The sequence below is a fragment of the Pangasianodon hypophthalmus genome, chromosome 5, assembly GCF_027358585.1.
Source record: "Pangasianodon hypophthalmus isolate fPanHyp1 chromosome 5, fPanHyp1.pri, whole genome shotgun sequence".
In the NCBI taxonomy this organism is placed as follows: Eukaryota; Metazoa; Chordata; class Actinopteri; order Siluriformes; family Pangasiidae; genus Pangasianodon; species Pangasianodon hypophthalmus.
In genome coordinates this window covers 19,231,812-19,254,947 of record NC_069714.1, presented here as the reverse complement: position 1 = coordinate 19,254,947, position 23,136 = coordinate 19,231,812, and the positions used below count along the sequence as shown (strand labels likewise).

At 39.0% G+C, this 23,136-nt stretch overlaps 1 protein-coding gene across 3 annotated transcripts in view; it reads right to left on the bottom strand.

The window, feature by feature from the left end:
- tanc1b (tetratricopeptide repeat, ankyrin repeat and coiled-coil containing 1b) overlaps positions 1-23,136 on the bottom strand; it is a 131,448-nt gene that overhangs the window by 8,056 nt on the left and 100,256 nt on the right. For all 3 annotated transcript variants that reach the window (XM_026912153.3, XM_053234539.1, XM_053234540.1), the window contains 10 exons: positions 19,460-20,067; positions 15,115-15,223; positions 14,428-14,550; positions 10,982-11,218; positions 10,085-10,270; positions 9,142-9,220; positions 4,674-4,807; positions 3,570-3,693; positions 3,115-3,290; positions 2,613-2,745 (listed from right to left, as the gene is read on the bottom strand). In XM_026912153.3, the coding sequence (XP_026767954.1) occupies positions 2,613-2,745; positions 3,115-3,290; positions 3,570-3,693; positions 4,674-4,807; positions 9,142-9,220; positions 10,085-10,270; positions 10,982-11,218; positions 14,428-14,550; positions 15,115-15,223; positions 19,460-20,067 (1,909 nt within the window). The remainder of the gene's footprint in view (positions 1-2,612; positions 2,746-3,114; positions 3,291-3,569; positions 3,694-4,673; positions 4,808-9,141; positions 9,221-10,084; positions 10,271-10,981; positions 11,219-14,427; positions 14,551-15,114; positions 15,224-19,459; positions 20,068-23,136) is intronic.

Here is a 23,136-nt window from a genome sequence, read left to right as displayed (position 1 = left end):
AAGCAAAGACAGAAATTTCTTACTTAGTGCAACAGAGAGAGAATCGAAGGTGATTTTGATCAAAGAGAGATCAAAGTAGTAGACACACACACACACACACACACACACACACACACACACACACACAGGTCCGGAAGTATTTGGACAATGACAGTTTTTGTGACTTTGCCTTTATACACCACCACAATGGATTTGAAATAAAACAATCAAGATGTGATCGAAGTGTAGACTTTCAGCTTTATTTTAAGAGGTTCCACATAAATATGGCATTTACCATTTAGAGCCATTTTCAACAAAGTAGCTCCATTTTCAGGGGCTCAAAGGTATTTGGACAAAGTGACATAACTGTAAATATAACCAAAAATTTAATACTTGGATGAAAATCCTTTGCAGTCAATGACTGCCTGAAGTCTGGAGCCCATGTTCTCAAAACTCAAATTCTGAGTTTCCTCCCTGGAGATGCTTTGCCAGGCCTTCACTGCAGCCACCTTCAGTTGCTGCTTGTTTGTGGGACTTTCTGCCTTCAGTCTTGTCTTCAGTAAGTGAAAAGCATGCTCTCTTTGGTTGAGATCAGGCGACTTGGCCATTGAAGAATATTCCATTTCTTTGCCTTCAAAAAATCTTGAGTTGCTTTCGCAGTATGTTTAGGGTCATTATCCACCTGCACTGTGAAGTGGCGTCCTATCAGTTTTGTAGCATTTGGCTGAATGTGAGCAGAGAGTGTAGCCCTATACACCTCAGAATTCATCTTGCTACTTCTGTCAGCAGTCACATCATCAATAAACGCCAGTTAGCCCGTTCCATTGGCAGCCATACATGCCCATGTCATGACACTGCCTCCACCATGTTTGACACATGATGTGGTATACTTTGGATCATGAGCTGTTCCTTTCTTTCGCCATACTCTTCTCTTCCCATCATTCTGGTACAAGTTATTCTTGGTTTCATCAGTCCAAAGAATCTTATTCCAGAACATGGGAGGCTTTTTTAGATGTTTTGTGGCAAAGTCTAATCTGGCTTTCCTGTTCTTGAATGTTACCAGTGGTTTGCACCTTGTTGTAAACCCTCTGTATTTACATTCATGAAGGTGTCTCTTGATTGTAGATTTTGACAATGATACGCCTACCTTCTCCAGAATATTCTTGACTTCTGTTGATGTTGTGAAGGGGTTTTTCTTCACCAAGGAAAGGATTCTGCGATCATCCACTTTAGTTGTCTTCTGCTGAAGGTTTTTGCTATCTCTCATAGATTTATGTTGTTTTTTTCAGTCTAATGATGGCCTTCTTCACTTGCATTGAGATCTCTTTGGACTTCATTTTGGTAGCTCCAGTCGAACAGCTGCCAAATGCCAACTCAATACATGATATCCAGACCTTTTATCTGCTTCATTTATCTTGAAGTAACAAGGGAATGGACCACACCTGGTCAGTTAACTTCTTGTCAGTCAAGTGTCCAAATACCTTTGAGCCCCTGAAAATGGAAGTGCTTTAAATGGCTGTAATTCCTAAATGGTAAATGCCATATTTATGTGGAACCTCTTAAAATAAAGCTGAAAGTCTACACTTCGATCACATACTTCTGGACCTAACTGTATATATACATATACATACATATATATATGCCCGCTCACACACACACACACACACACACACACACACACACAGTATATACATATACACACTGAATGTCCAGTTTATTAATTAATCTGAACGGTCATTTCAGCTTTCATACAGGTAACTTTTTAAGTATAATCGCTTATTGTATCACATCTGATTCACTCGCTATTCTGTCCATCAGCAGAAAGCTATCCACTACTTTACAGATATTATTTGTTATTTGCATGGTGGACTATTCTCAACCCAACACCACTAGACAGCACAAATACATGCAAAGAAATGTGAAGAAAAATAGCAGAAACTGTCTCCCTTTCACACCCTGTGTGTATCTAAATGCCAGGCTCCATCTGTGTGAGGAGGCAGTTTATTACCATATTATCTTATTGATTGTCATTTATATACTGAGGTTTATGAGGGCGGAGTGCATGAATGGGAGTCATAAATCTGGTATTGTAGTACTGGTATTCTGATGGAGTGTCGTAATAGATCCCGTGCTGCTTAACACAATGGCTGTGAGGCTGTCGTAAATGGTCACTGTGGCTTATATGTGTGTGAGACAGACAGACAGAGAGAGCGAGAGAGAGAAAGAGAGAGAGACAGAGAGAGAGACAGAGAGAAAGAAAGAACCCTTTGCAATCCTTCTTACCACATTATCGTATTTGTGGGAATTTATTCATGAGCTACATGTTTTTCTCAGTGACAATAATACATGAGCCATTCATCATGGCACAGACAACAGAATTTAGAACTATATGCAGGCTTTTCTGTCTGACAATATATTTTCCATTTATCCCTTATTTTACATTAGTGCAACATGAAAAAATATGCATGTTTATGAGACACTGGTTCTGTATTTTTTAATATGTAAATTATAACAATATTTTGGAATACTATCTATACATTGTTTTGGGGAAGAATATTCAGAACTGTGGAAACTACAATCCAGTAGATTCTCCTCACATGGTTGAGTGCATTTTATTATATGGTTAAACTCACCTAGTTTGGCCCCTTTCTTGAGTAAAGTGACCACCACTGAAGTGTTTCTGCAGCCTATCGCCCGATCGAGTGGCCGCATGCCACTGTAGTCCACATGCTCAATCACAGCTCCTCTCTCCACCAGATATTGTACCTACACACACACACACACGCACACACAAAACACTTAATCACAGGAATCACAATCTTGTTAATGTAGGAGCAGACTTCCTTGACCTGACCTTGTGAAATAACCTTATTTCATGAGTATCAACTGTCAAAGGGAACTATAAATAGCTTTCCCCTCAGTTACTATTTACTGAGCCTACCTCAGCCTTTGTGTCTTCAGATGACCAATTCACGTGTACCTCACTTAAATTGAACAAAAATATCATGTACTATATAGCGAAAATTAGAGTTTAGTCGTAGTTTACAAACTTGGTGCTATCTAACGAAAAACAAGTCAGATTGTATCTTACTCAACTATTCTGAATAATAGGCTTCTTTGTTTCAGATAACTCACAATCTCTGCGTCTCCATAGAAAGCAGCCAAGTCGAGAGGAGTGCGTCCGTTCTTGTCCGAGTGGTCTATAACTGCACCCTTCTCCACCAGGAACTGAACCACATTCTTATGTCCTTTCAGGCATGCCCAGCTGAGAGGTGTTAACCCCTCCTTATCCACTGATGTTAAAGATGCACCTGGAAAATATTTTGCCATTAAAGCAGCAGCAACAACTACAACTACAGTGTTTAAAAGGACACTGCACAGTGTATATTCAAAAGATACTGATTTACTTAAAGTAACTGAATTTAAAGTCAATAAATCTGTAAAAATGAGACTCTACACACCACATTGGTATTGTACTGTTCTGCAATTCTTGCTTATTTAATGTGATTAAAATGACAGTACACAGGTAAGCAGCTCCTCTGTAACTCCCGAACTTTAAAACTTTAATGATGCTAGGTTAGGTCATTCACCTTTAGAGATGAGGAAGTCCACAGTGCTGAGATGACCCTCACATGCTGCCACCATCAATAATGTGCGACCCTGCTTATCACTCCCGTTCACATCTGCACCATGTTGCAACAACACATCTGCAACCTAATACACAGAGATAGAGGAAGCGTTATTGGTATGCCTGCTCTATATGGACTATTGCCAAGTAATGCCGAACTTGCTGTGATGGCTACACTTGAAGCCCCGGGGAACCTAAATTCTCATACAACATGTAGTGTTAAAGAATTTATAGTTAAATAAAGCAGCATAGACAGGTGGGTGTTTAGCAGCTATTACACTAATACACTAATACATATACATACAAACATGTCACAGTTACTGCTAATAGCCTTTCTTACTTTGGCATTAGATTACTTGTATGCAAATTTCACTCATATTTTTCACTAGACATACATGTAAATAGTATTACCACATCCATCAACCACATTTAGCCATTAAGCTGTTAATTAATTCAGCTATTCACACATGCTACATATTTAGCATAAACTGTAAACTATACATCACATAGTACTATTATGCATTTTCTTTGCTCACCGGTCTGTGTTAAGGAGATTTACATTTACAGTGCTATGCATTTACTTTTACCTTGAGGGGGAAAAATAGGGAACACAGAGAATGTTTTAAAAGGCTACACTGGTGATATAACTGAATTACTTTCCAGGTTCCCCGCAGTTATCTAACTGCCACATTTCAGCATTGCCAGATGCAGTAAATAAAATATTTCTTCAGGAAGACAATAACAAGATTAAAAGACAAATAATTCATCTGAAATTACACAGTTTGATACAAGTAGATGATATGAAATGTAATGCAGTGGTAAAAGGATGAGGACTTGTCTTTGTCTTTTCCCCCCACTTTTTCTATTTTGTTTCCATCTTATTTTCATTCAGTCTTTCCTGGTTGTTTAATGCAACAGTCATGCAATTACTAGTAGTATTTTTATTATTATTATTCTGAACTTTTGATTAAATAAGAAAATACATGCTCAATATCTCCATGTGTAAGATTTAAAAAGCACAACGGGCCTTTTTGTATGTACGAATGTGTGCATGTGTATGTCTCACCTGCCAGTGACCCTGTCTCACTGCACAAAAGAGTGCGCACATTCCTCTTCTGTTCACCTGCTGAACCTGTGCCCTCTGTTCCAACAGGTATCTACAGACATCCATCTTCCCTCGGCCTGCTGCTGCTGTCAGAGCTGCAAAACCAAATACAGATATAATTATACAGTGTTTAAAGAAAGTGAAACCCCTGTACAACCCAAGTAAAAGTGACTACCAGACACCCGAAAGCAACAAGAAATAGAGTCAGTAAGCAGTGCTGGTAGATTTTTAAGAATCAAAATTTGCTAAGATATGTAAAGTCCTTATTTAAAGCATTAACCAGAAGGATAACTTTCTAGAATTTCACTATCAAGCTGTAGCTATGAGAGGCTAATGCGTTAATTGAGGTGAGATTTTTCGCTCCATGTCTGAGAGTGGAGCTGTCTGGAACACTCAGGCCTGCTATGAAACTGCATGTGCCTGTGACACAGAATGTTGGATGTGATTGGGTTGTCTAGGATACAGCCGCTAAGGAGAAGGGAATAGATACAGCAGGGTTCAGACAACATGCCAAACCTGGGAATGACACTTATTTTCTCAGGAGGCAGTTGGCATGTCAGGATTCATTCTTTGTCCCTTTTTTTAGTTTTTAAAATTTTATTCACAACCCCTGTTTCACTGGGGACAGCTTTCAATCTTTATATAGGCTAATACAAGAACAGAACTGTGATTCATGATTATGCAAAAAGTATAACATATGAATAGTGCTGTTCAGTTCTTGACTGAAGACAACTATACACTGGCGAAGCATTTGGCACTCAGACAAATGACTATGGCAATTATACAAGTGATTTTACTATTATCTACTTAAAACTACTGCTGGAGATCCCAAACTAAGTCATGCTGTAAGCTGAGTTTCAAAGTGGTCTAATAGCGATGCCCCAAAAAACAGCTCTCACTCTCTATAGTTTTACCCATCAAAACTTGAGAATGGAATAAAATGAAGAGCAAAAACGTGTTGTCAACCCCTCGAAAGGTTAAGTGACGCTGTGACAAAGATGGAAATCGATGTGTGGGCAAATGATAACAGATCTCTCTGCCAGTGTGAGTCAGTCCAGCAAATCCATCAAAAACCTTAGGAGAGCTGGGAGAGTGATAGTCATTCATTTGTTCTCTCTCTCTCTTGCATCTCTGCAGGTCCAGGTCTTTTCAAGTGCATTACTCTGAAGTGTACCATTTAACCATAAGTCTCGGGTGATTGATCGTATCATTTCATATCGTAGCCCCTCATGGCATTAACATCTGACCCTTTCATGTTAAGACTACCTTGTTTCTACCCTCTCACCTGTATATCTTTTTCTAACTTAACCTTGCATGGAACAGGAAATTATTTATGCTGGTAAACCCCGCGGGCTACAAATCACATTCTAACTAATGACACTTAGAGCATTAAACTCCATGGTATAATTTTATGTCCTATGAAAGGATGGTTTTAAATATATAGTTATAATCAGGATTAAGTTATATTAGACAAAAACAATATAAAAGATGCATGACATTTCTTTAAATGACTACAAGAAGATAAAGCCATTTGCAATCCTGTTTGTAAAGAGTCATGACTGAGCATCTCTTTGGAAACAGGTCAATGCAACCCAGAACACTATGCCCCAATATACTCATCTGCTAAAAAGAAACTTAACATTTAGACACTATGCAAAGCATTATTCTTCATATTAATGCACTTCTGATTTTGTCTGCATTGTGAGTCAAGAGGAGAAATAAATGATAAACATTCTAGACATTTAGACTTGCCTGCTTGGTTAAGAAGATAAAATTGATAGAAAGCATTAATGGATTTAGATCAACAACATATTTCAATTGATTGTGTTTTAAAGAATCAATAATAAGCATTTTAAGACAGTGGTATACATTCTTCAGCTTTCCAAACTTCAATAATTTTTTTATTCACAGAAGGCACATAGGTTTCAGCCAAATTATGCAATAAAAAATCTCCACATTTATAAGCTACTAAATATTTGATGATAAACTGACCTATATCTTAATGTGTTTTGGTAGTGGGACAGTGTGCTGTAATTGAGGGATGAACACAGAAAGAGCATTGTTCTTGTCCTGCTGTCATATAGAATAGTCACTAGAGTTTAGCAAAGATGAACTGCACAAAGTCCAGGAGCAGCTGGGGTATATATGTGTACTAAACACTGAGACCTGGGCTTACCCCAGCTCGACTGTGACTGACAGCAAAACTGTAACCAACTGTCAAGCATGGTGGAGGAGGGGTGATGACTTGGGTTTGTTTTGCAGCCACAAGACCTGGGAAACTTGCAGTCATTGAGACAACGATGAGCTCCCCTTTATATTAGAATATTCTTGAGACAAGTGTGAGGCCATCCAGCAGATTAAGCTTGGCTGACACTGGGTCATACAACAGGACAATGATCCCAAGCACACCATTAAATCAACAGTTGAATGTCTAAAGCAGAAAAAAAAAATCAAGGTGTTGAAATGGCCAAGTCAACTATGCATAAAATCATGCAGATACGGGCCCATCAACCATCAGAATGGAGAAAAAATGTGATCTCAGTGATTTTGACTGTGACATGATTGGTGGTGCCAGACGGGCTGGTTTGAGTATTTCTATGACTGCTACTCTCCTGGGATTTTCCCACAAAACAGTCTCTAGTGTTTATTCAGAATGGTGCAATAAAGAAAAAACATCCAGTGAGTGGCAGTTCTGCGGACAAAAATGCCTTGTTGTTGACAGGTCAAAGGAGAACGGCCAGACTGGTTCGAGCTGACAGAAAGGCTACAGCAACTCAGATAACCACTCTGTACAATTGTAGTGAGCAGAAAAGCATCTCAGAATGCACAACACATCAAACCTTGAAGCAGATGGGATACAACAGCAGATGACCACATCAGGTTCCACTTTTGTCAGCCAAGAACAGAAAGCTGAGGCTGCAGCGGGCACAAGCTCACCAAAACTGGACAGTTAAAGACTGGAAAAAAGTTGCCTGGCCTGATGAATCTTCACTTCCGCTGAGGCACACAGATGGTAGGGTCAGATTTTGGCACCAACAGCATGAATCCTTGGACTCAACCTGCCTTCTGTCAACAATCCAGGCTGGTAGAGGTGGTGTAATGGTGTGGGGAAAGTTTTCTTGACACACTTTGAAACTCTTAATATCAATCAATCATTGCTTGAATGCCATAGCCTATCTGAGTATTGTTGCTGACCATGTACACCCCTTCATGGCCACAACTTATCCATCTTCTAATGGCTACGTCCAGCATGATAATGCACCATGTCACAACGCAAAAGTCAATGAGTTCAATGTTCTTCAGTGGCCTTCCCAGGCACCGGATCTGAATCCAGTCCTTTGGGATGTGGTAGAACGGGCGATTAGCAGCATGAAAGTGCACCTGAAAAATCTACAAGAATTGAGTGATGCAATCATGTCAAAATGGACCAGAATCTCAAAGTAATGTTTACGACATCTTGCGGAATCCATGCCACAAAGAACTGAGCACGTTTTGAGAGCAAAGGGAGGTCCTACCCTGTTTATGATAGTATAATGTATTAGTATAGTGTTCCCTTTAAAGTGCTCAGTGAGTGAAGAAATGAAGGAGATGTACTTTCTTTTCCCCATGACTGTAAGTAGATAATTACTCTGCAGTGTATGTGAATGTGAGAAGGTGTGGTTTGTCTCTGAGACTTTAGGCAAAGTGGCACAGAAGAGAGGCTCAAATAAGCAGCTGAGTCACCAGGGAACAATAGGAAGGCTTTTATTTGCTACCTGCCATTCAGTCCTTTTTCTGAACCCTACCTTCAGCTTTCCCCAGTGCCTACAGGGACACGAACCCCCTATGGTGACCTCCAGCCTTTTATCTCTCATGCCTTACTGTCACTGTTCTACACTGTGTCAAAATAAGTCCATATACGAAAATGTGCAATCAAAAACAGAAGACTTGTTACATTTGATGATTCTGGCTTCAAAGCTATATAGTGGTATGGTCTATTTTCTATAATGTAGAACACAGAATAAAAACAACAGGATAATACATTAAGAAAATGAAGGCAACATAATGGGTGTTTAATCACTTCCTTATAGAAGTAACCGTTTGCACAGTTTAAACTTGCCAAAACCATTCAGCCAAACACCAGTACATGCTAGGTATGTTCAATGAACATGGGCCAAGAGCCGTCCATTTCCAAGGAAACAGAACAAAAAAAAAAAACAAACAAAAAAACAAACATTTTGTACCAAATGTTGAGTGACAGTTGTGTTTATGGACATAATGATTTGAGCTAAAAATGATGACGAAAGGATAGTGCTTTCATCCAGGTGATATTAAATGTGAGTACAGGTAAATGGAGGTTATCCTAGAATATGAGGGAGATTTAGAGGAAGAGCAAGAAAAAGAGGAAGATGTAATTACATGCAGAGACAGGTATTAAAGCAAAACATACCTGTTTCTCCCCATAGTGTATCATGAGCATCAATCTGCACGACCACCTCATTATCAAGCACCAGTAACTCTCTCACCACCTACCAAACAAGAAACCTGGCTTGATTAAACAATTTCAGTATAAACAAAGGGAATAAGCAACATAAGCAATTATTTATATAACAGCAGTATAGCTTCAGGCAACAGGAGAAGGGCAGGTGAGAGAGCTATATTGGAGAAAAAAAGTCTTCGGGTGATCAATACAGAGATGCCACAGAGGGTTAGATTCTCTCTGAGGTGATGCATTAATAAAAATGGCGGAGAAATTGGAGGTGAGGTACTTCAGTGAAGTGCTCTCTCAACCTTACTAAGACCCAAACACTCATCTGCCTGTGACCTGATCAAACACTCTTCCTAAAATACTGTGTATAAAATTTATACACAGTATCACTTCCATTCACTTATTCGGTCTTTATCCATTACACATTATCTCTATTTCTCATACACACATACTTTCTCCCTCAACTTACTTCCCATTACACTCTCTCTGTCTCTTTATTACACAAATGTTCTATTTGGTTCTCACTCCCAAAACATTTTTGAACTTTTTTACCCCATGTTCCTTTGTCTTCTCCCTCACTGTCTAACCTCTGTCGCTTTCCTTCATCCATGTGTTGAGCCGTACCTCCTTCATAAAGAGGATAAAATATAAAGCATGGTCTTACATCTATCACACTGCAGTCTCAGTGGCCTGTTGCCATGGCTAATCTCCCATGGCAACTGTATCACTAAAATGTGTATTAGAGTGGAGTTCAGCAGTGGAGAGGTAATTGCTCAGTATAGAGAGTATGGGAAACTGTCCATACTACATAGGTACATTTTATGTGTGTGTTTTAGCAGTAATCACTATATCAGGGTATGTCTGTGTCCCATCTTGATGTCTGTTTGTGTGTGTGTTAGCTGACCTGTGTGTGTCCCATACTGGATGCAGCTATCAGTGCTTGCTGAAGGGCTTTGCTCTTTAAGCTGAGCTCATGTTGCTGCTCCTCTCTGCTCCACCTCTGCTCCAGAAGGTACTGGATGATATCCAGATGGCCCCTCAGAGCTGCATGCACCAGAGCACTCTGTCCATTCTTATCCACATGATCCACCTGATGATAATAAGCAATAATACACCAGTCAAAAACAGCTTTCATTAAAGTATGCTTTAATAAAAGTATTAACAAACCCATATATATAGGCAAGCAAAGTTTTCATCTGGAATTCTGAATAAATTCATTTGACTGCAGGCTCCAAATCAACTGTTTGCATGTATTCAAAACATGGCTATCTGCTGAATAGTTCCATTTGCATGCACATTACATGGAATCTGAAGCACATTTATGCACATGTGCAGCATTCAGTCAATGTCACCGTTAGCCGTCATTAGCTGTTTTTTAAATTGCCTAACTTGTGTTTCCATCAAGTCTTAAGTAATGTCAGCAAGTTGTCCTAAAAATGTCTTTATTGAAAAGAACATAAAAAATTTATGTTCTGCAGCATTCTGCATATGGAATGTGACCATTTCTCCCTCACAGAACTGTTTTTTTTTTTTGCACTTGCTATGTTGGATAGTGTTCATCACAACTCAAACACCTGTGGTATACATATATTCTGTGAAAGCTGCATTTAAATGTCGACTAACAAATGAATCATTCACCTTGGTCAAAGTGGTAGAAATTTTATCTAGACTGGCCCCACACAATGTACACTTTTTACAATTTACAGAATTTCTGATTATGCATGCATGCAAACATATCTATTGATTTACAAATAATGATCTGCATCATTTCCATCATTTCATTTGATTTCATCAAACTTGCCTTGGCTCCTCTCTTGCACAGCTGACTGACCAGGCTCAGGTGTCCTGATGCAGCAGCATAACTGAGTGCACTAATGCTGCTCTCGGATGCCACGTCCACACTAGCTCCAAACTCCAGCAGTAGGGCCACCATCTCATGATGACCCAGGTGTGCCTGCACACACAGCACTGGCGCATTGTTCAGCACTTCTGTACGGTAGTTCACGTTCGCACCACCCAACATCAGCAAACGGCTCACCTGCACACATACGTGACATGATTACTACACAGGTTCAACTTCAATACAAAAGACCACCATAGCTCTACTCATTATAATAACTGCTAGCAGAGATCAAACAAGTAAGGCAACAGAAACAGTTCAGAAATATATTGTGTTATTCTGGAAAATACTATATAATATTTTTACTAGTATACAGTACTGTGCAAAAGTCTTAGGCACCCTATTTTTTTTTTTTTAGTACAAACGTTGTTATAGATTTTTATTTTATGACTTCTACATTACTGATTCAGTACAAAAATATTTAGGATTTCCAAAGATTATTTTTCCAGCACAAAATTAAATGTTACAGAAAAATGTTTGTATGTCAGTAAAGAAAGTAGCATATTACATAAGAGACACTTTTCAGACAAAAAACATAATGAAGGCTGCTGGGTTTTGCTGCAAAAATAAGAAGCAAGTGTGACAGTCAAAGTCTCCAGAAGAACTGTGTCTGCTTCCGCAAGATGCTCAGTAAAACTTACAGCTCATTTATTTATAAAACTGCACAAACTTTATCTGAGACTACTATTTTTTTTTGATGGATCGTCACATCAAATATTGACTTTGTTTCATTTATTACTGTTTACTGCTCTTTATAGTATTTTTTTAAATGTAGAAACATTTAGTTTCATTATTTTTGAAGGCATCTTTGCTCTACAGCATTTCTTTGCATATGCCTAAGACTTTTTGCACAGTACTGTATGTCAGATTCCACAATGCAAAGTGAAATCTTCACTCTTCATAGCAAGAATACAAAGACACATACTACACGCACAATAGCTGGAAAGTTGAATCCATTCATGAAACTGAATTTTAAAGTGCATCATTAAAGTGACTCTGCCTTAGCACAAAAGATCCAGAGTGGCAGAGATTGTTTATGGCATGGTGGCTTTGCTTTTCAGTCTTTCAGAACAATTACTTTCCTTCCGCTCTGAAACAACACCTCAACCTGTGCCTGGAGCTCTCAAACACAACCTGCTGATTAGCAAAGCATGCTAATCACAATGGCACTTCGGCACACAGTGGAATAATCTGGAGCAGGCTTTAATCAGGCACCATTCTTCCTTTTGATAAGCAAATTCAATAGACATTATACTAACAATTAGTGATGGACATGGGGCTCAGTGAGAGTCAAAAACAGTGGGAGATGAGTTAAAGCAAAGAGAAAGAGAGAGACTATTTGAGAGAGAGGACAGAATGGGGAAATGGGAGTGTGTGAGGAGAAAGTAAATATGCTTTGTAATACTGTCTTCTTGAGAAATGAGTCTTTCAGACTGTTTTCCCTCCTAAAAAAGAAAACCGGTGCTACCAATGACAGTGCATGATGAGATCATTTTTGCCTTGAGCTAATTTTCATCAATTCTGCTCTTACTTCCCCTGCAACACTAAGGATGGCATTTCATAGTACAGAAACACAGTGGGTTTGCACACAAAATCAGCAGAATGTATCATAAAACTATTTATCCAGCCCCATAATTAATATGCCTTAATTATCACTAATTTAAAGGGCTCAGGAGTATCTTGAGGTCTTCAACATTTTTCCCCAGAGCAAGTTTGCTGCAGAAATGATAACGTATCAGAGGAGGGAAACAGGAGGAAAGTGTGTAGTCTCATTCTGGGTGGGAATATGTAGAAGCTGAGTGAGGAAAGAAACTCCACAGCAAACCATTCATAACTTCAGATTATACCACCAACTTTACCATCAGAACACGGTTATATCATAATTCACTTCAATTCCTAATCATTTATTTAAAATCATTATTGTTAGTGATTTTATTTTATGACCTACAAAAAATTGTATTGTAATGGGAACCTACAAATCCCTGTCTTAGCAATTTCCCACCACTCATATGAACTGTGAAGACCATTTGGTAGAGTGGTGAAATGACCTAAAGCTTATATAATATTACAGCTCCAGACAGTTTGACAGAGATCTGGATAAATGAAAACTGGGATAACTGAAAAACACCAATCCAAGATCTCCAGTATCTGGACAGTTGTGAGGTTCTTGTTCACAAACAAAGAACAATGGACTACTACATGCAATTTTCCAGTAAAGAACAAATTGTTTCTTGTTCCAATAACTCAATTCAATTCAGTTCTATTTGTATAGCGCTTTTAACAGCAGACATTGTCAAAAAGCAGAGTTACAGAAAAATATACTCAGAATATAAATTCTGAATGTATGAATTTATCCCTAATGAGCAATGTATAACTTGTATACACTGGAATGAAATGTAATTGCTTCATGGTGTGACACACAATACAGTAATACATCAAATGTAATAAGCAACATGTGAGATGAGTGCAAAATATAGGCTACAATAAACACACAGGACAGTAATGCTGCTTTCAAGTTGGAAATATTGTAATTATGAAGTGAGTTAAGTGGTAATGTTAAGTGCATGTTAAGTGTTCAGTTTTTCATTTGCTGTCACTACCACTAAATAATCTTCTTGTCATTGATGATAAAAAAGAAAACATATATATATATATATATATATATATATATATATATATATATATATATATATATATAAAGGCTTTCTCACATCGTCATCTTTTTCAGACCAAAACCACTTGAAAACACACGCACCAAGTTGCAAAAAAGATTATAAATACACAGGACAGTGCATGCTAACTATACAGGGCAAAAGAACAGTAGTGGACTGATTATATGGCATGGATGAAAAGGAGCTAAACATAGTTGTACAGTTGTATAGTCACAGCAGTGTATGACTAGAAACCAATGTGAACAGCAGCAGGACAGAGAATAGTGTAACAGCAGGATCGGTAGTAAAAAGGTTGTACTGCTGAGGTTATGAGTTCAAATCTCACCACAAATTGTCTCAATTGGGTCTTTGAGCAAAGCTTTTAACCATCCTGGCTACAAGGGTGCTATATCACAGCTGACCCTGTGGTCTGACTGCAGCTTCCTAACAAGCTAGAAATTGTAAAGAAACAGAATTTTACTCTGCTGTGCTAGTATATGTCATTATAAAAGCTGTCTTTCTTTTACATGCTTACATTTACCAGTGAGAAATATCATGCAGAAAATTATTCATGCTTGGTGGCCTAAGCTGCATTAAAGTTGCAAAAGGCAAAAGATCAATTCTAACTCCTCTTGTGAGGCAGCTATTTTTTTTTAGTGTATCTTCTTTTGTATGTAACTGCATGTGTGTGCTGACCTTGACATTAGGTGTGTATAGGTTTCTTAGGGAAGCCAGAGCAGCAGACAGGCTGTCAGTGCTGTAGCTAATCCATAAACCCTGCAGAACGCTGGATGATACTCCGGTCTTCTTACTCTGACCCTGTGGAGAAAATACACATTTAACAGGTGCATCCATGCGTACACAGCCAAACACCCAGACTCTTGTAACGGGGTATTTCCACTGACTTGTGCATTAACATAGCTAAAGTAAAGTAAATCTTTTGGCTCTTTAAGTTTTTGCAAAAGCTCTTCCTCATTAAGACCAGCCAAATGTCCTCACAATGTTAAAATGGTCACATGCTTTTATCATTACAGAGTCATTTTCCCCCCATATAGATGCACTCCACACACACACACACACACACACACACACAGTGTATTAATAAACAGCCATAAACCTTTCAAAATACCATGAGCAAATGTCCAACAGGAAGTAGCAAAGTATGCTTAAGTAATTAAATAATAAAATGCAGTAAAACTTAATTTTAAAGCCTAAATTGGCCTACATGATTTCAATACTGAGCAAAAACATTACAATTTTAGCCATTATGTTGTTAGCCATTATGATGTACACCCTTAAATCAATGACAGGACTACATATGTCTTTGCAGCTGAAGATGGCAGCTACCTAAAAGAAGTATGCTTTTAGGATATATTAAGTTACCTTGAATATGTGTGCTTTTAGAATATGATGTCCCAGCTCCATTGTCTGCTGCCTGTTCAGCTTGCCCTCCTGCCTGGATAACATGAATGCCATCAGGGCATGGCCACTCCTAAGGGGACACAGATCCAATAAACTTCAACAATAATGAACAACAATTAACAATAAAGCAGATTATTAATAGAAGGATGGAAAACTGATTCCGAATCAAAATAAACAGAGTTAAACAAAAAACATGGCTTGACAAGCTATTAACAGTTAAATCATTAGAGAGAAATGATTTTGTCATCATGATGCGCACACGCACACACACACACATGCTGGTATTTCCAGACTTGTCTCGTCTAAGGAAGACGTGCATGCCCAGGAGGGAAGCACAGAGGAGGTGTCCTCATGTTCCCCTTCTTGGCTCAGACTCTGACTGGTATTCATTAACAGGAAACTTCATTAAAAGGCCATGCATGAATACAGTTGGCTTTGATCAGCTCAACATCTCCTTCAATAAATAAAGTATTAGTCTGTGCTCTCTTTCTGTTTAAGTGAAGAAATAACAAGCTGAAGTGGCAGGACCTTTTTTCTCAAGTCTCTCTGTGTCAAAGCCAAAGCATGGAATGGATTTTTCCATTTAATAATGAGAGAGAAGGACAGGAGAGAAGAGAGAGAGAGAGAGAGAGAGAGAAACAGGAAGACTGATATGGGATGAGAACGGAGTGTCCGTATCACTATGGGGAAGGGTATGTGCTAAGAGGAGGTGAGTCACCAGCCTTCATTTGTCAGTCTCACAGCTGGTGCAGTGAGGACGCACACTGTCCAATCAGAATGCTCAGAGATCCACACCAACCAGAGCAGGAGAGGGGAGGGATAGAATAACAATTAGGCAGCACCATTAGAGACAGTTCTCATCTTTATCTACACCACATGGAGGCAGCTGAAATAAGCAAGCCTATCTATATCACACTATAATGACCTGCTTAGTAAAGCTTTATCACAAATCCACACAAGTCACAGCACACAGCCAAATATCACAATATCAAAAAATCAACCTCCCGAAGTTGATGTGTTGGAAGAAAGAAAAATGTAAGGATCTGAGCAACTTTGACAAGGGCCAAATTGCGACAGCTAGACGAGTGGGTCAGAGCATCTCTAAAACGGCAGGTCTTGTGGGGTGTTCCCAGTGATTAGTACCTACCAAAAGTGGTCCAAGGAAGGATAACCGGGGGAACTGGCGACAGGGTCATGGGCACCCAAGGCTCACTGATGCATTTGGAGAGCGAAGGCTAGCTCATCTGGTTCAATCCCACAGAAGAGCTACTGTAGTACAAAAAAACTAATGCTGGCTATGACAGAAAGCTGTTAGAACACACAGTGCATCGCAGCTTGCTGTGTATGGGGCTGTGTAGCTGCAGACCGGTCAGAGTGCCCATGCTGACACCTGTTCACCACCGATAGCACCTACAATGGGCACGTGAGCATAAGAACTGGACCATGGCGCAATGGAGGAAGGTGGCCTGGTCTGATGAATCACGTTTTCTTTTACACCTTGTGGACGGCCAGGGGCATGTGCGTTGCTTACCTAGGGAAGAGATGGCACCAGGATGCACTATGGGAAGAAGGCAGTGAGATGCTCTGGGCAATGTTCTGCTGGGAAACTTTGGGTCCTGGCATTCATGTGGATGTTACTTTGACACGTACCACCTACCTAAACATTGTTGCATACCAAGTACCCCTTCATGGCAATGGTATTCCCTAATGGCAGTGGCCTCTTTCAGCAGGATAATGCTCCCTTCCATACTGCAAAAATTGTTCAGGAATGGTTTGAGGAACATGAAACAGAGTTCAAGGTGCTGACTTGGCCTCCGAATTCCCCAGATCTCCATCCGATTAAGCATTTATATTTATATTTTTATATATATATATATATATATATATATATATATATATATATATATATACATACACACACACACACACGCAATATATATATATATATATATATATATATATATATATATATATATATATATATATATGTGTATAAATAACATGTAGGACATGATCAGACCATCAGCAAGAACAGTGCATCCACAATTACACAGAGGGATATTACAGTAGTACATAAAGATTGTATTACAAGATGAATGCACATTTGAGAGTTCAGTGGTGCAAAACCAGATACAGGTGTAGACAGATGGAAAAAAGTGATATGTTCAGACAAGTCATCCTTCTGCATATTCTCAACAAGTGGGTGAGTGCCTGTGTCATGCACACCAAGAGAACAGGTCAGGCCTGAAAGCTTAACCTGTAGAGCGATGGGGGTCCACTTTTCCCCTCAGAAAGAAGAATCTGTGCAAGTTCTATACAAAGCTCTTTTGACCGATCACCTCTGCCCGCTGACGAAACATTTCTATGCTTCCATTTCACCATCCACAGAACACAGAGCAAGGGTTCAAAAAATCGAACATTAAAAAAATAAAACAATTAAAATAATGTAATTTATATGCTATGAATTTCACAGTCAAAATATTGTTCGATACCTTAAAGAACTTTTTATATTAGGCATTTTTATTATAGATCAGATGACCCCTACATATAAACATTCATAAAAACCAAAGCCCACAGTAAACTTTAAGTGCCATGATTGCAGCTTAATTAAGATTGTGATTAAGAGGTGCTGTAAGCAGACAGGTGGGCTCTGCTGCAGCCTGCTATTTCACACAGGCACATTCAAGAGAGAAACCAGCTCTTATTTCCCCATATCCTCTTGCAGGGTAGTGACTACATATTTATAGTCCATATTCCTGTAATAAAACCAAGACTGCATCTTGATTTTTGCCTTTTATCACCACCAAAGTGCTCTGCCAGTGCCTTTAGAAATAACTGCCCTTTCACGGAGATTCCAAACTTGCCAAGTCATTTGATGAGAAAGTCAGAATGTTGGCAAGCAAGGCTGTCAGGCTGATTAACATGGAGATTAAGCTGGCAGACAGTAGTTACAAGAGGACATAACCCTATAAAGAACCTTTTAAGAACTGTGGAATCAGTAGCTTCACTACAGATCAGCTTATTGTTTACCAACAGAGAGCATGCAAAGTATAATCAAAGCTAATCAAAGCTTCAACTTTCTCTGGTTTCTGGTTTCATGAAGACATAGTTAACTGCTCATATTGTTCGAAGAATTAAAAAATATACTGTATGGCACAGGTATATAATGTTAACATGGGGCTTGGTGATGGTAACAGAACAAACAGGAGCTAAGAGTATACATTAATCAAGAGTGTTCATATTTAATGTTTTTTCTAACCAATTCTGATAAATCACTACAAGCATAGTGCGTTTGAAAACTCATCTTCTACACACAGAACAGAATCCAAAATATAATTTAACCAACTGACAAATACCCACAGCCATGTCATTATTCTTACTGTTTCTAACTGCTAAAAATCTGTCAGGTGAGCAAAGTAAGTTGCATTTACTTCTGTTTACTTTAAATGTTAACTGTTTTTCCCACTCCATTTTCTCCCTTTCTTTTGAGTAACTTAAAACCCAGTAGATGGAAAATCTTTGAAGTGGACAAAGTGGTGTGCGTTGCACATTACGAACAGACATAGACCACAAACAGAACTTGTGTATAATTTTTGGTAAAGGACTTCTGAAACATCACCAAGGCAAAATCATGTTTTCTTACAGTTAAAGAAAGTTAAAAAAAAAAAAAAAAATTAATTAAGCAACGTTAACTATGTTTTGTGAATTTTTAAGAAGGATCTGGGATTTCCAGGATGCTAAATGGAAAATGAGAGTTAAAGATAATTCATTATTGTTTTCCAAGATTGACTTTTCTATTTGAATTCAATTTCAGTTCATCCTTAACACATTCCATTCCAATACGACACAGATCCTTACAGACTTGACACATTAAGTGCCTAGATTAAGTGCCTTATAAATGGCCCATAGGCACCCATTTTACAAGGCAAAATCTGCAAATTTGTGATAAGCCATAACCTTTGAAGTGCAAACATTTTAGATGAAAGCTGTGAGATGGTTCCTGAAGCTGGTCATCACTCCTGCATATAATATTTTACAGATACTTATTTCAGCACTGCTGGTCATCCTTAAGCCCTCTCACTCTCTCAAACTAACTCATGCTGGTTGGATAGACGCCATGAGGAAGATTATCTCATCTTGCAGCTTGATCTGAGTGGCATTTCTTGTCATTTAGTCAACATTTAGTGGCATTTTCACATTTATTTAAAAAAACAAAAACAAAAAAAAAACACACAATCAGAACACAGGACAACTGCCCTTCAATACTAACTCAAACCTCTTACTTTAGGGCATGTCAGCATCTTACCTGGGGTCACAGAGGAACTCGGAGCTCTCCCCATCAGCCCTCCACACAAGCCACTCTCTGAAAGATGGGTGGCAGAACATACGCGTCTTATCCCGCCGTTTAATCAGGAACGCAGAGAGTGTGTCCATACGCTGCTGGAAATCATCCCACTGCAATTCTCCTCGCACTGCACTGGCATTCAAGGCCTGAAAGAGCTGCTCATCCGTCAGTGGGTGGAGAGAGGCCAGGGCAATGTTGAGGATGGGTATGGCACGCTCAAATGCAGAGTTGCTCCTGAACTTCATGTTGCATTGCAGTAGGTAGATCTCAGACAAAGAGATGGGCACCACTTTGTAGCTGGAGCTCTTGATGACCAAATGCCCCCTCTCAAAGAGGTCTAGTGTGAGCTTCAGGTAAAGATACGAGCCCTGGCTGCGGGAGATGAGGTGCGAGCTCAGTTTGGACACAGTGACAGGGTCGGCCTTTCCGTTCAGAGAGACGTTGTTGAGGACGTCACGGCTGCTATTCACACGGTGCTGGATGTAGGCATTCAAGTCTGAGCTGATCTCCTTGTTATCTGTGAAATCGTCCAGACTGATCTTGCTGAAGGGAAGCAAACTGGTGATCTCCTTTGGAAACACAAAGAGGAAGAGTTTTCATTCATCTTTGTGAGGACCTACACCTAACCCTGACCTTCATCTCAGTAACCAAAAGAAAATTATGATTTTCTCATAAAATTTGTAAAAACATCATTTTTGTGAGGATGATTGTGAGGTGGCTGTTAGGGTTCACACACACAAGCAGGTGGTGTTAAAAGCCTCTTCCTTTCTCTTGCGCTATAGTATTGATGTCCTCTGGGTGATTTATCTACAGAAGGTCAGAACAGAGCAGGAGATATCGGACCACTGTGAACACACACACACACACACACACACACACACACGTATGCACACACAAACACGCACACACAAACAGTCTCTCTCTCTCTCTCTCTCTCTCTCTTCTGCAAACAAAGGATTAAGAAGTGACAGACTTGAGAGAGCTGGACTCTACAGGGACACACACACATTACACTCTGAACAGGCATACAGAATACACTCCTACACACAAGGATGTTGCTGTCATATACACATTCATTTGCACTATACCACCTCACATTTTGAAAGGCCTCACAACAGTTGACCATGCTTTTAGAAAGAAAAACACTGTGGTTGAGATATAAACATAATCAGATGAGCCACTGCAGTGTGAGAGACAAACATAGTGAATAATACATAACACCAGGGCGCAGAGGTAAAATTGTTTGTGCTTACTGTTCACTCAGATACTGATTGGAAAATATAAACGAGTTCAAAAGTTTTATAAAACCATAAAACTTTCTCTACGACCTCAGATGACCTATGGAAGCAGACAACAAATGCAATGCTAACAGAACTGCACTACAACAGAACACTGTACTTCTTCATTCTTTGATATATTGTGAACCTTGTACATATTCGACAGTCTTATATGGCACGGTAAATAACATTAAAGGCAGAAGACTGGTGAAATGCGAGTGGGTCATCTGTGGGTGTTTTTAAGTTACAGATCATTTGTAGAACCATCACTTCGCTAACCTTTCCGGAGAGATTAACTCAACTAACAAGGGAATCCGTGCACAATCTGACATGGCCACATTTAAGCAGATTTTCAGCAGCAACTAAGTGACTGAAAGCAGGAAAAGCAGATACTCTGGCCTTCTCATAAATGGTATCATCACCAAACGTTCTGAACATGTGCGCTGACAGATCAGCAGGGGACTCACAAGTGAGCAGGCTGGCACTTAAACAGGTTTAAATTCCCTCATCACTCCCCAAAACCTCCCAACCACCACACACAATATTTCATCATTTCATCATCACAGCCATCTTTTCATTTTTCACAGAGAAGGTCTTTAATAAATTACACTATCTGGCAGGATTTCCATCTGTTCTGAAGGGGTTTGGGGATTTTTCCATGTTTATGTTATGTAGTCAACCTATCGTGTCTGTTTTCTGTATCCTTTTTTGTGTGTATGTATGTATATATGCTATCAACACAACCAGTCAACAGTATGGCTTCCTGTAGATGAAAAGTCTCATGGACATTAATACTGTACAATTTATTCTTTCTGTCCTGTTCTGTTTTTTCCACAAATGACTACATTTTGAAAAGACCTTACTGCAGAGATTACATTCCATGCATTGAATTTAGAAATCAATTTAAATTTGCAATTCAAATGAAGACATATTCATTCACCTCCACAAACTATTTCCAATCATGCAGATTGGAGATTGAGATTCATTCAACAGTAGCACAGAATATGTTAACACCAGTTAAAGAATCAGTACAGCTCTGCTATAGTTACTATAGCACTGAGAACTGATTATTCATGCCTGGAGGTCAGCTGGAGTTAAGCAAACAACCGTTTGCATGTTTCTATGCAATAGAAAAAACAAGTAAGATTTGAAGCATGCTGGCTCCTTTGAGGGTTTTTTTTTTTTTTTTTTAAATCATACGTTCATACGGTCAATGTTTCACTTATTTCAATTAGTCACTGCACAATAATTATTCTTTTAACTTGGTAGGTAAAAAAGGTAGACTACAAGGCAGACAGGTAAATGACTAAGATTTCTTTATGTCTGTTGTGTGCTACTGAGCCTGCAGAGTCTGACAAATTCTCTCAGTGCAGTTAACAGCAATGTTACTGGTAGAAAATTGATTGTAAACCCGGACAGAAAGCACATTGGCAGGTATCAAATTATTATCTTCTCGCTAACAGTACACCATTACGCCTAACTGCCAATGTAATATGAATGATGAACTGAATAGAAAATGAAAATTACAGGTTGTTGAAGGCCAAAAACATGGAAGATGTAAGCTCTCAGAGAAGGAAACTGACAACATGACGTTTAGAATTTGTGCCAGATAATACACAGAGACATTATAATCCTTACATGAAGCAAAGCAATACTATTCAACTTTCAGCTGAAAATTTAGCCTTTAAAAATACCTTCTTATTTATGTGGTTGGCAGACATCCTAACTGAATAATGAATATGTAACCAATACATACAGTATGCAATTAATCCACATCAGTGTAAGTGGCCCATGCAACATCCCCATCCAACCACTCAATTTCTATCAAAAGAATCACTTTCCTGAAACCAGTGCATCTATAGAAGCACTTTAGCGTATGATCCATGTCTGTTGGGCCAGTCAGATTGTGTTTTTCCTGATTCAACTTCTCAATTAAACCCAATATTGACGTGAATGTGGTTGAGCAGTGATGAGTGTTTCATCAGAGGGGCATATGTACATTGAAAGCAATCAGATCTCACTTGCAGACTGGCTTTTGATCAGTGGAGCTACTCACTGCAAAGATCGCTCTGTCAGCAATGAACCCAACCACCAACACGTATACCAAAGATCTTTTACCCATCATTTACAGGTCCCATGCCTTCTTCTTCCTCTACTCATAATCCCATTCTTGTCTCAATGAAAAACCTGTGTCACATCATTAACCTACACTACCGGCTTTCCTGGATCAGTGCAAACTAAACAAGTAAACTCCTGACATACTGAGATGTCCTGCCATCATAACAGTTTAAAGGACAGTAGCTCATATAGCAAAGTATATATGAACATTCTCATAAAATACAACACAATCCATGCTATAAT